Below are 14,591 nucleotides of genomic sequence, written 5' to 3'. Positions count from 1 at the left end.
AGGATGTCAGGGCCAAAAGGGCTAGCAATGAAATAACGGAACTCAGCAAGCTGGAGGGATGTCCTCATACGTATGGCCGTATAGCACACTTACCACATGTAATCTACTAAGGTTTCTGTAGTGTTTCAGCCATGTAGTTACCAAAGTGCCATAAATAATAATTGCCTTCTACAGGAAATGCTTTAAAGTTTACATTTACATTTACATAAACTTCCTTATGTGCATCCTGCAAGACATACTCTGTGGACTTGGCAAAAAGAACAAAAAACGGCCACTTGAATCGAAGCCTTAATCTGTGACGGACATAATTCTTCTGTAACAAAAACTTCTAATGTGGTTTTTCCTGGACTTGGGGAAAAGTTTACACAAAATGTACAGCCGCAGACCAAAAGAAACTCATTACATGCCAGGAGCCACACTTAGGAGCTGATATTCAACTGCGGAAATTCTCATTAGAGGCGCTTACAGTATCCATCAATGGCTCTTCAAAGTGACTTGTGAATAACCTGATGGTGCTTACGAGGGTATGAATGCCAGCCGAAGGATAAAGAAGCACATGCTGTCAGAAGGAAGTGTCGAAGTGCAGCACTGAACTTTAAACTACCACCAGGGTGTCAATCAGCCAGTCATTGGTCCAACTTTAAATTACGGATCGATAATCCCGAAAATTTTAAAAGTGTCAGCTAAAAAACAAATGAATATCTTGTCTGAAGACATGTATAAATGACAAAATCTGAAGTACTTATCTATTAATCGTCACATACTGTATACATAGTAAACCGAATATTTGGTGAGTGTTGAATCCACTGGACACTCTTTGACCTGTATACCCCATTTTTAAAATTTGCATTGCCTGCCATTGTGCTTCTCTTCAACGTAATGCTTCACGGCGAGTGACTAATGCAACTGTGTTTCTTTGTCTCTTTTTCAGCATTATAACAACTATCAACAATCAATGATTCATGACAGAGTGTCAAAACGGCCAAATGATCGGACGCATGAAGATATTTATATTAATTTAAAGAATGTTTCAAATCCAACGAGAAAGAAAAAAACAACATTTGGATGAGCGCTGCTGCTAACTGTTCATCGATACCGCCGACCCAGGGCTCACATTGGCAGTTTCTGATACTAAAATAATTTTGCCTACGTGGCAAAAAAGACAAAAATTAAAAACTAGAACAAGTATTATACAGGTCACCTTCTTATTTCTATGCCATGTCATTACAAGACTAAAGAAATCCATAAAACGCTTTTGCTCAGAAGCCAAATACAAAACAAAGAAACTTAGAACTGCCAGTCACACAGTATAGAGATAATGCAATGCCTGTGATGCACAGTTTACTTTTTATTTTTTTTTTATAGTCTTTCCTGATACTGAGACAACATGTACATACAATTGGAGTTTATCTGTAAGACCGTCAACTTTGTCTTCATCTCTGTTTGCAATATTTGTTTGTTTTTTTTTTTACAAGAAATCAATAAAAAAAAATTTACAAATGGAAAATTTAAAACTGTCTTTCATATAATTGCTGAGTGTTTTAAAAATACAATCAGGGTACAATCAGTTGTATTGTGTTGTAAAATATTTTGTTGAGTGATTTCACTAAAATGAAATTTGCATATCGACTTATTTTTTTTAAAACTATAGTTTCCTAATTCCTTACCAGCTGTTAGCCCCACTATACTAGCCTCCTATTATTTTTAGCTGACCCCTTACTGTGGTGATGAAGACTCTTCACCTATCATATCTCACAGGATTAACATAAGTCTTTATAACTTAATAGTATCTACTGCTCCCCTGCCCTTTTGCATGTAATAACAGCAAGGTGAACTTCTCTGATCTGTCAGAAATTAGAAAAGAAATGAATGGTGCTGGCACATTTACACTCCAGTGTGTTCTTGCAGTTATTTCCAGAGCTGTTCGATCCATTAGGTGACACAGGCAGCCATCTATAGAGGTGTAATCTGAGGGGCGGCATTTACGAACGTTAAGGGGTGTGTGCTCCAGACACTGAGGGGAAGGGTCATTGAACTCTGATGACACTGAGTGGGCACTGTTACCCGCTGGACGCCATTTATGAAAGTGAAAGTGTGCACGCGCCCTACACCAAAGTTAAAGTCCGCAGTAAATACACACAAGTGTGGGGTGTTTGTGCTATGGAAGGGGAGAGCTCTTCAGACACTGCGTGGGAGGGTCGTCAAAATCTGATGATACTGAGTGGGCGCTATTACCTGCTGGATGCCATTTATGAAAATGTCAAAGTCAAATTTGTTTATATAGCACATTTAAAACAACACAGGAATGCTGTTGGCAAAGTGCTTTACAGCAATAGAATAAAAAAAAACATACAATTAACATAACATACTGTAAATAGAAATAAAATAAATGAACATAAATAAAATAAATACATCACAATGAGGAAACCATCAGTATTACTGAAGGTCACGGAAAGCAAGTGAGTCTTTAATCTCGTTTTGAACCATTCATTTGTAAACGACTCTTTTATGTGACGAGGTAAAGAGTTCCACAGGTGAGGAGCAGCAGCTGCCAAAGCCCTGTCTGTCCCCCTTAGTTTTACATTTGGTACGAGGGACAACCAGAGACAACTGACCAGAAGATCTAAGCACTCTAGATGGCTGGTGTAAAACACACAATTCAGATAAATAGGCAGGAGCGAGCCCATGTAAAGATTTAAAAACTAGCAACAAGATTTTAAAATCAATTCGAAAACTGACAGGCAGCCAGTGTAAAGAAGCAAAAATAGGAGAAAATAAAGGTTTGTACACTCTGTACACCTAGGGAGTGCACACTCCTTGAAGTCCTTGAATCTACACAGAATTGGCACCATTTGTGGTATTGAAGTGGCGATGGAGGGAACCCCCCCTCAGGTCATTGAAGTCTTATAATACCAAATACCTGATATGGACAACAAGTGTGACATCCATCTACCCTGCCTAGAGCTCCCTAGAGGGATGTGAACTGCAATAATTGTTTCAAATTAGCTGGAGTTGAGTCTCTATTTTATAAAGTTAATTCAATATCATGCCATAATTGTCCCTCTTGATTGAGACGTTTTGATTGTAAAAGTTATAGAATTAGGATGAACTTTGCCAGCCTCATAACATGGAGTATTATTCTGCTCAAAAGGTCATTCAAAGATGCAAGCACTGCTGCCATGAAAAGACAGATTTGATTATTTAGATATCTTGCAGCTTTCAAGTGCTGATAGCAGAGCTCAAATGAAACAAGCCAGTTTGTTAGTCACTTAGTTAGAACTTCCTAGGTTACGATAATCAGCCGAAAAAGGGTGGAATGCCCTCTCAAGTTTGGGAGTGAGATCCTGACCCAAGTGGAGGAGTTCAAGTATCTCAGGATCTTGTTCACGAGTGAGGGAAGAATGGTACGTGAGGTCGACAGACGGATCGATGCGGCATCCGCGGTGATGTGGGCTCTGCATCGGTCTGTCGTGGTGAAAAAGGAGCTGAGCCACAAGGCAAAGCTCTCAATTTACCAGTAGATCTACGTTCCTACCCTCACCTATGGTCATGAGCTATGGGTAGTGACCGAAAGAATGAGATCGCGAATACAAGCGGCTGAAATGAGTTTCCTCCGCAGGGTGTCTGGGCTTTCCCTTAAAGACAGGGTGAGAAGCTCAATCATCCGGGAGGGGCTCAGAGTAGAGCCGCTGCTCCTCCGCATCGAGAGGAGTCAGATGAGGTGGCTCGGGCATCTGATCAGGATGCCTCCTGGACGCCTCCCTGGTGAGGTGTTCTGGGCACGTCTAACTGGGAGGAGGCCCCGGGGAAGACCCAGGACATGCTGGAGAGGCTATGTCTCTCGGCTAGCCTGGGAACACCTTGGGATTCTCCCGGAGGAGCTAGAAGAAGTGGCTAGGGAGAAGGAAGTCTGGGCATCTCTGCTCAAGCTGCTGCCCCCGCAACCACATCTCGGATAAGTGGAAATAGATGGATGGATGGATGGATGGATGAGGTTACAATGACTGAGTGGGGTGTGGACATCAGTTTGCATCTCTGGATCCCAGTGGGAACTATGAAAACAGTGTCACTCAAGTCAAGAAAACCCAGTTAACAAAAGGACCACAACATTACAGCAGCACCACAAACCCTTATTATGGACACATGAAAAAAGTTCTACAGACGTGAAATGATTCCCTGATTTTTCCTTCAGTGTGAATAACCAGGAATCAGGGTTCATCAGACTGTGTCCTCTTTTTTCAGGTCTTCAGTGCCCAGTTTGTGCTCCTCAGCTGACTTCAGTCACATCTTCTTGTTTGTGTTTGATAGGACTTGGGTCACCAGCCCCCAGTCTCTCTCTGTAACAGGGTAATGTACAGTTGTTTCTGTTTTTTCTTTACTTTTATGATTTTTTTTTATCTTGTTTCTATTATTTTGGGGGAATTTCAAAAATACAGATTTCAAAGTGAATATTAACTTTGCTTCAAAAAACTATTTACAGTAACATGATAAAATCATTTTCATGTTCTATCGATGCTGTTTTCTTTTCAGTGGACACCGCCATTTTAATGTACAGTTTTGAAGGAATTATTACAGAAATGCGTGGCGTAGACTTCCTAGTTGTCCGAGTTGTGGATCAACTTAAAAGAATTAGCGTATGATTATTATTATTACATAGTAGACTACGGGGCTCTTCACCCTGCTCGCTTCACTCGCCAACCCCCAGGCAGACGCTACACACTAGCCACTTCACGGCTCTGCCGCTTGCATATGGGGAAGCAGATGTACAATTTAAACAGATTGTTATTTTCATAGGAATTGTGACATATGAATAATAGAACCAACATATTTTACATTACAGCGAGTAATTGGTAAAAAAATAGTAAAATGTAATAAATTGAAAGAAAATGATGTTTCATGTTGCGTTAGAGGTATTCGTTGCGTTATACATTTTTGCTCTGTTTGGCTTTGAAATTAACACGCAAATACTTTTTAAACTTACACTTTTACTTTAACACTTCAGTAAAAACAATATTTGGAATTAACTTTTCATTAATATCACATTGAATTTTGATTCCGTGTTTGGACTTACATTGTAACAATGCAACGTAAAACTGCCTGTGAGTGAATATCATTTCTTTCTCTCTAATAAATAAACTGACTTTTTCGAATATTTGTCCCTGTGATTTAATTGTCATAGCAAAAGCTATTCTAACGGGAAACTGTAAACATTTTAATACAAATGGCATTTCAAGATCTCCTTTGGTGTCTACTGTCATCTGCGGAAACATTATCTGTCATGTCGCCTGTTAAAATTTTACATGTCGGAATTGTTCTACCAATTTTGAATGCAACTAATCTTGTCTTGTTGCATAGCCGATCACTCATACATAAATTACGCAATAACATTACGATACATCCTTCTTTCAACAGTAATTCAGTCGGTGGAAGACTGGACGGTGTTAACGGTTGTAGATATGCTACGTGATATTGTAAGTTGATGTTTTCATCTTCTGCACCATCACTGTTTCAGCAGAGTCTATTTATACGCATTTATCCAATTTGCCGTGTAACCGATAATCAATTTTTGTGTTAATTTGTTTGACTTCATCTTTTCTCTCAGTGCTAGGATTGCCCGTGTACTCATTTCTGTTGATAACCTTGGGCATAATAAGACTTCTTTTATTGGGAACTTAAAGTGAGGAAAACATAAAAATTTATAAGAGCTGAGAGCGCAGGAACTGTGTCTGACAAAAGCATTCACACGAATGAGAGGTGAGAAGACTGTGAGAGGGCGTGGGCTGTTAACTGGAAATGGCTGAGAGGAGGGCGGGATTTGAGAAAATCTCTTGACAATAGTCTCATCTCGTCTCAAGATTTTCTTTTATAATAAAGAGATTTGTTTCCCTGAAAAAAGACCTTTACCTTTGAGTTGCTACAAGTAGTTTGATTTAAAAAGTAGTTTGTGTTTTGCATTTGTATTTAATTTATATGGACTATTCAGAGATCTGTTTTCACTTTAATATCAAAGAGTCTTTTTCTGCTGATCACTGCCAAAAAGCCAAATTAAATCCGCTGTGATTCAATGTTGTGTAACAATAAAATGTGAGAACTTCCAAAGGTGAGTACTTTTTATAGACGCTGTAACTTTCATTGTTTGTCTGCTGTTCGGTATGGACTAGAGAGGCGTTGGGGTGCTTCTTTAATAAAGTCTGTGTATCTCATATCAGATATTTTAGTAGAAAAGGTCAGTGAAAAGAGCAGACATGAAGGGCCCCCTTTGATCTTACAGAAGACATGTAACTGATTCTTCTAGAAACAAAATAGAAGAGCACAAATCAGACTGAGCCTAAGCAACCACACTGATGCCAGTTTGCTTTGTACTCCGACAGAAATAAACACGACGCTGCAAAGTTAACCACATTAGTGCTACGCCTCCCATGTTATTGTTGTTAAAAATGACTACTTGACCTTCAGATTCTTTAATATTCCTAAACTTGTGGTTCAACATCAAAAAATAGAGCATTGCTAAAAAATAAGAAAAAGCCAAGAAGAGAAAAAGAACTGAGCTTCAAATACAGGATGAAAATGGTAGAACACAATATGTGATAAGTGGTCCGTGGAACAGATTTTTTAATTAATAATCGAGCCCCGAGAGCGCGCAGGGTCCCAACAGGTACAGATGGGTGCAGGATGGCACTGCTCCGGTGTTTGGCTGATTGTGTGCAAATGCGAATGGCTCAGTCAAGTGCCTTATTCACATCTCAAAGTGGACAGAGGGTCTCATCTGCTCCTGATCGGGTGGTATAATGGAGCCAGCATAGCAGAGAAGGGAAGATGAGATAGAGACAAGGAGAAAAAGAGAAAAGAAACAAAACAGACAGGAATGGAGATTAAAGGAAAGAAGAACTGAGGCAGCAGGATCAGGAGGGGGAAATGAGTGAGGGGGCAGTGGGGAGGAGAGACCCAGAGAGGAGTGTAGGGCTGATGCTCGAGGGGCCGGAAGTGGGCCACTACAACTGAACATTTTTGGGGTAGCTGGAGTGGTCCAAAGCTGGCTCTCGTGTAAGGCCGAGGTTTGGCAGCAAGAGTTGGAGCAGCAAGGCTTGGTATGGAGCCCTGCTGGGAGCCCATGGGACAGCAGGGACTCGAGTTTGTGAAGAAAGGTTGGCTGTGCCTGTCCGATGGGCGTCTCCTCTGCTGCAAGGTAAACAGAGGAGATGTCAGTTTGTGAAGGAAGCACCAAGGCTCGTGAGAGTTTTAAGGAATAGATTCCTGCCTGCGATTTTAACCTCATTTCAATGAACTATTTATTTATTATTTTAACCTCCACACTGTATTTTTATTGGATCATGAATTTACTTTATCTTGCACTGCACATTTTGATCACTATTTAGAGTGGATTGAATTTAATAAAAACATTTGACACTTTTTGCACCTACTCCTTTGCTATAAGTGTGTGTCCTAATTTGCCCGGATCGTCTCAGTTCATGACTACCAACGGTTTGGGTTCAAGAGGCTCTCAGACACAACGGGGGACCCAAACCGTCACACAATAATATACTAATAGACGTCAGCTTGTGCTTCGGCAACATTGGTTGTGTCGCAGTGGACCGTCTCCCTCCTGCATTGTCTACCCTCTCACACCATCCTCTGGACTTGCTCCGTCCCTTCTGCTCGCGTTCTCTCTCTGCTTCAGTCTCTGCTTAGATCAAAATGACGATCGATTAAAAAATCCTACATACCAATTTCCTTTCCTTATCAACAGGGAAAACACATTTTTTAAAAAAAAAGATCATTATTGTCAACTATCAAGAAGTACGTATATATACAGTATTACTAGGGGGTTTGCCCCCTGCTCGCTTCGCTTGCCAACCCCCCCAGCCGGTGCTGCGCACCAGCCACTTCGCATCTCTGCCTCTCATGTTGTGAAGAGGGGGGCTGAGTGCATCCTAAGGAGATGCGGTCGCTTCTCTGAAACCCCCTCTTAAACGGTGGCCGTTATAAGTCACATAAAATCTTTGCACTTTTAGGCTTAGGATTTTATATAGAGAGAGTAGAAAAGACGTGCAGGTTAGGTGCATTGGTGACCCTAAATTGTCCCTAGTGTGTGCTTGGTGTGTGGGTGTTGTGTGTATGTGCCCTGCGGTGGGCTGGCGCCCTGCCCGGGATTTGTTCCTGCCTTGCGCCCTGTGCTGGCTGGGATTGGCTCCAGCAGACCCCCGTGACTCTGTGTTAGGATATAGCGGGTTAGATAATGGATGAATGGATGGATAGATTGTATGTTGATTAGAAACCAATGTCTCCAGACCTTGTTCATTTTCAAAGGAGGCAGGCAGTCGTGTATCACAATATTGTATGTTGACGAGACACCAATCAAAGGCCCAAACTGACTCTACTTCATTAGGCCCTTACCCTGCAATGCCTCTGTCCCGAGTATGACGTTAATCTGCATGTAGACCCTCCATCCTGCAGGGAGAATTCTGGGGGTTGGTAACAGAACTGGCACTCCGGCCAGCATAACAAACCTCTCACTGTTCCTCTCCATCTGAACTAGTGTGGTGCTGAGGTGTCACCCGTTGCATGGCTGCACTCGGGTCCTAATCTGGGATACTGAGCTTGTTTGTCATGTGGTGGGTGTGACAATGTGCTGCATCAGTGCATGTTCCTTATACTTCTATGGCTTAAAATAAATGTTATAAATTCTTTAAATATTTGAATATCTTCCCTGCTGGCACCTGTGGACGCTGAAGTCGGAAACAACAGGAGACAGACACCAATTTAAAGTAAAAATCAATTTCTTTATCCTTGGTGAGTCAGACAGACTGCCGACCCCAACCCCAACCAGCTGACTGGTCAGATCAGACAGCCTGCAGCCTAACGTGGGGCCTCCCTCTATATACCTAGTTTGTGTATTAAACAAAATAAAATATGTATGGCAGTTTCTACATAAATTATAACAAGCTTGTGACTCCCTGAATTGGAATGTGCACATTGCTTCTTTCAGATAAAGAGGTTATCAGGGCACTCACAGTTTTACGAAATATGTTCAAATAGTTTTAAGCAAGAATTCAGAATCTGTCACACTGATTTATAATATCACAGGGTGTTCTGTTAGTATCAAGAGGTCAGCATTTTCTCATAAAAGAATGCAAGTTAGTCCCTTATTCTGTGCACAAGCTTAATTCTTTTTCTACCTAATTGAAGAACAAATCATATAGAAGTAATGAATCATATAACTCTCTGCAGCATGATTAATACAAAATACAGTACTTGGTATTTGTGAGGTAACTACTTATAATCATTACAGTTAATAATGTTTTTTCTTTCTCACACCTCATCCAGGATTGGTTTGTGCCATGTGCCCAGTGTACCAGGGATAGACTTTATTTTCTGTGATCCTTTAATGAAGAAAACAGGTGCATACAATGAATGGCTGGATGAATGGATGTCTTCCCCAGTTGCATATCAGTGAATCCATTTTCAAACCCGCCTAATTTAGCTCAGGGTGGTGGAGCAGTTATTGCTATAATTGAAAATGTAACTTGGGTGCTGCTAATGTTCATTTTATGGGTTGTTTTTATAGCTCAGTTTAAACATTAAATCCCAGGAATCCAAGATGGCATAGTTATTATGGCATTTGTTGGTATTTGGTACACTGTAGTAATCCCTGAGGGGACATTGGCTATTTGCATGTCCTTTGGAGGTCAGAGCGTTACGTGGTCTTGCTGGCCTGTAGCCAAGACAAGAATTCCAACTTTTCTAATCTTTTTGGGTTGGTCATTGCTTTGTAGCAGACCTCTCGGTGCATCTCTCTGTGTTTTGTGCCCGTTTGGCTTTCAGTTGTTTCTTTTATTGACTGCTAGCTGCATGTGGTCTTCGGGGCAAAAAACAACCCGAAGACTCCCTAGCAATTTTACTATATTCGTGAATTTGGAGAGATGTCAGAGTGTTATGAATTATCCAGTGCCAAGGACGAGGAGCCACCTTGTGCTTGCTGCCCCACTGGCTTTCATACGAAGACACTGGCGATACCATATCTTGGCCGTATCGCTGGCATATGAGTCCTGTTAATCTTTGTCTGGAGAAGATAGCTCCCAATAGACAATGGTTTTAGTGAAAACTTCAAGCCTTGCCCTCCGTTGTTGAGGTGTTTCACTTGCACGTTGCTGAGCCGCAGCGTTCACTTCATTTCAATGTTGCGTCTCTTCATGTGTCATTAGTACACAGTGGAGTTTACTACACACAGGTCTTTCATAATGAGATGTGAGGTGCATGCATGCGCCATCTAGTGGCTGTGGCTGAGCGTGTGCAGAGCGGACTGCTCCCTACACACACACACACACACACACGCAGGTCTTTCATTGATATATTTCTAATTGCGAGTCTGTCAGTAATACATGCAAATATTTGTGAAAGTTTCCTGATTTTGATTTGTTATCACCTTGTAGCGGGGACATCTTAATGTGTTTTGTGCCGAGTTGCGTCTTTCTTAGTGTTGTCCTGTTTATGTAGTCCAAGGTGCGTCTGTATAAATGCTGTCCCCCTGGATCCAAAGGGGGAGGGAGAATGCTGCAGGACCGTGATCCCCCTCAAGGTAATTTTCCTGCCCCCATCCATCAAGTCCGTCCGAGTTTTTTCCTATTTAAACATAAGGAGGGAGCAAAGAAAAGGAAGATAGAGGGGGAAAGGAGGAAAACCAGAACACAACACCAAAACGAATCACAAGGGACAGAGAAATGTCGATCCGGGTCGTCACGTACCTTTCCACAGCTTGCTGCTCTCAGTGCCGGGCCTGTAATGGTATCACCATTCTCACAAAACCCCAGGGTTCAGAAATATCAGGACATGTCAAGGACCATATGGTCAGACCGTTTCTTTTTTAATTTTGGGAAAGGAGCAAATGATCAAGTGTTTCCATATTACAATTACCGCTGGACAGTTTCTAACCGGTTCAAGGTCATTTTCATTAATCATTCTCTGGACAATTCCCTGAACTTTATGTGTGCTAGGTGTTTATATATATGGTTGCGAGACATGGACACTATCCAGTGGCCTGAGACGAAGACTGCACTCCTTTGGTACTGTGTCTCTCCGGAAAATCCTTGGGTACCGTTGGTTTGACTTTGTGTTGCTCATGGAGTCCCGAATTGAGGCACATTACCTGCATTGTGAGGTAGCGTCAGTTACGTCACTACGGCTATGTGGCGTGTTTCTCCTGAGGGTGATCAGGCTCGTAAGATCCTCATTTTTGTCCTCTCCTCCCGACTCTGGCCCCTTATGGAGTGAAGCGGTTCCTTTGTATAAGGCACCTGGATGGACTTCAGGTGCCTAACGCGTTTGTTCCTGCTACACTTCCGGGTGTGCCAGAAGCGTGACCAAATAAGGCCCTGGAAAGGTCCATGTGCCCTCCAACAGGGCTGGGCCTACATGCTTATAACCCGTGGCCCCACTGCAGACCAAGAGAGCTGCCCTCTGTCGGTCCAGGGAAGAAACTATCCCGACAATCCTCTTTTCCTCGGTCCTTCCATACTTTGGGTGTCCTGGCCGGGTAAGGGCCCCGGCCATCCACCACAGTCAGTCACTCCATTTTCAAGCCCTCCTAAATCAGTTCAAAGTGGTGAAGCAGTTGATCTAATATTCATAGTGAAGGTTGTTTTTATAGCCCAGACATTCAGTTAAGGGCACGTAAACACTTTTCATTTTCAGGAACAACACAGGAAATTAGTCACACTGCCCAGCAAGTAACACTTTTATACAGTGCATGTCCTACAGTTCTATAATGTACAGTATACTGTAGCTCTGCTTTTTTACATTACTTTTTATTATTTGAGTACATTTTACTTAGCCTTGGCTAAGAAGTTTTGTACGAATCATTTATTTAGTGAGAGAATCATTTTTAAAGAAGACCACAGACATGTTTCATTTGCCTACCTCTGAAGGCATCAGCATAGCCCACTAAGACGCCAACACAACTGGCTTTACTCACCGTCCGCTTCTTTAAGTGATTCATTCTGAAACTATACAGGGGAGGCTGACATTGTGAGAAAAAAGATCAAATTATTACTCAAAAAAAGATAATTAAAAATGGCAAAGCACTGTCTTAAAGAAGATTTCTGTAAATCACACCTGACCTAGAAGGAAAATATGAGCAACATCACTTCATCTCGTGCTTTAGTTTGTGGCAGCACAGCGACCAGATTAATTAACCATAGAGTAACCAAACTCCACAGCTCCTTCTCTTCACACTTTACCTCAGACCATTGATGGAAAAGCACATTATACTGTCTGTCTGGGTTTATGTGAAGCGACAACTGTGGGATTTTGCTATCCAAATTGGAGAATGTAATGATCGTGTAGTTTTGTATAAATTTGTAAGGTGGTTCTTACTATGAATGCCTGTTTCACTAAGACATTCTGTTAGCATTTGTACCAGCCATACCACCACAATTAGATAATAATAATTTTTTGTGCTCTATAAGAATGTATTATATATATATATGTATAAAATCCTAAGCCTAAAAGTGCAATGATTTTATTGACGTTTTTATTGTCACACTCTAAATCGGGCTTATTTTAAAACCTACATATTGTAATAAATAAAGAGTCTTTCAAAAATAAAAAAGATTTGGGGATCGTCCCCATATATTGTCATCCAGACAAAGTGAAAATATGGTTGATTCAGAATGACTTTTCAGTACAGAATGAATGAAATCACAGTAACAAAATGGCGTTTAAATAACAGATGGGATGATGGGAGAGGAAATGGTTGGCAGGAAGTGACGATTGGAGGCGGGACCGCGGGACCACGGAACCAACGTCATCGTGAGTAGACAGGAGTAGTTGAGTGTGGAACCGGAAGTGATGTCATTGGATGGGAACCGGAAGTGATGTCATCGCGGCCATTTTGGAACTGAAAATGGATGGGTTTATTTTTCTTCCAGTTTTCTGTAGGTAGAAAGAGATTCAGGTAAGTACCACGTGATAAACCCTTGTCTCGCGAGATTTCACTCACCTTTGGGCTCTTTGACTGCCTCCAACTCGCACGTGTGTGACAATATATATGTTTTGTATCATTCTTTTCAGAATGTATCAAACTTTAATGTGATGTTGTTAGATTTTCAGGTTCTTACTGTATTCCGTTTTTAAATTCTAAACTAAAAAATATCAAGAACTCACATCCCGTGACACAATAATCTGTGCCAAGAGAATTAACCTGGCCCGGGACAGAAATAAAAGACAAATAGTAGGACTGCTGCTGTACAGGCTTTTAAATGTTCAAAGCGCCACACAAGATGTAGATCACATGGCATGGCAGCAGAAGCAGCAGATAACTGAGCAAAGAGGAGGTAAAAAAAACACTGTATTTGTTTCCCATTGTACCAGCATTTAAGAGGGGGTTTCGGAGGAGTGACTGCATCTCCTCGGGGTGCGTTCAGCCCCCCTCTTCACAACGTGAGCGACAAAGACGTGAAGTGGATTGTGTGTAGTGCAGGCCAGGAGGGTTGGTGAGCAAAGCGACCAGGGGGCGAACCCCCTAGTAGTACTGTATATACAGTGGTGCTTGAATGTTTGTGAACCCTTTAGAATTTTCTATATTTATGCATAATTTTCCTCAATAAATAAATGACCAAGTATAATATTTTTGTCTCATTTGTTTAACTGGTTTCTCTTTATCTACTTTTAGGACTTGAGTGAAAATCTGATGATGTTTTAGGTCATATTTATGCAGAAATATAGAAAAGTCTAAAGGGTTCACAAACATTCAAGCACCACTGTATACTTGTTGATAGCTGACAATAATGGTCTTTTTTTAAATGTGGTTTCACTATTGATAAGCAAAGGAAATTGGTATGTATTGATTTTTTGATCAATATTTATATATAAGAATTTATTATATAGATTGGGTCACAAAGTTGCACAGCAGAGGTCTTCCAAGGAGTAGAAACTTTGTTGCTGTTCTGCCAGATACAAACATAAGTCTATTTCAGAGGCGCTCCAGCCTCACAAGGAACAGCTGTTAAACTTGACACATCAGCCCCGACTTCCGTTCAAAAGAACACAAAGGTTTCTTCATGAAGAGGATCCAGTGGGCCAGCTGGAGCAGAGGGAGGCCGGGTGGAAGAGAGACAGGAGAGTGAGAGTCCTCAGGATGGCCAAGGCTCGATCTTTGAAATGTTCGTAGTCCTGCATGAGGAGTACGTCGTCTAGAAAGCCAGCAAGTTGAGGAGCTGTAAGAGTGTGTTTGTTTTCCTTTGAAAAACCTTTGAAGAGGGAGTTTCTGAAGGGCTGATGTGTCCCCCTGAAGCTGCGGTCACATTATACAGGGTGAGTCAAAATGATGTTAACATTTGAATGGCAAAAACAATTTATTCACAAAACATACTTCATATGTACAAGATGATTTACAGGAATGTCTCAACCTGTTCGCCATCATGTTCAGCACATGTGCCATATGTAGCACATACATTGTCCACAAAAACTGTATATAATTATATACATAGCAGTACCATTAGCATCATTTTGACTCACCCTGTATGTAAAAAGTCCTATTCAATGAATCAGATATTTGCCAAAGAATTTTAATCTACTTAACTATTTTGGGTCCTTAA

General features: G+C 41.3%; 1 protein-coding gene across 1 annotated transcript in view; it reads left to right on the top strand.

Moving 5' to 3' along the window:
• Positions 1-1,442, top strand: part of cd226 (CD226 molecule) — a 59,602-nt gene extending 58,160 nt beyond the window's left edge. The window contains exon 6 of the mRNA XM_039754350.1: positions 932-1,442. Within this exon, the coding sequence (XP_039610284.1) occupies positions 932-1,069 (138 nt within the window). The 3' untranslated portion in view covers positions 1,070-1,442. The remainder of the gene's footprint in view (positions 1-931) is intronic.
• Positions 1,443-14,591: the final 13,149 nt, after the last annotated feature.

The sequence above is a fragment of the Polypterus senegalus genome, chromosome 5 (assembly GCF_016835505.1).
Source record: "Polypterus senegalus isolate Bchr_013 chromosome 5, ASM1683550v1, whole genome shotgun sequence".
Classification (NCBI taxonomy): domain Eukaryota; kingdom Metazoa; phylum Chordata; class Cladistia; order Polypteriformes; family Polypteridae; genus Polypterus; species Polypterus senegalus.
Note: the sequence above shows the minus strand (reverse complement) of the source record. Positions and strands in the feature narration are given on the sequence as shown.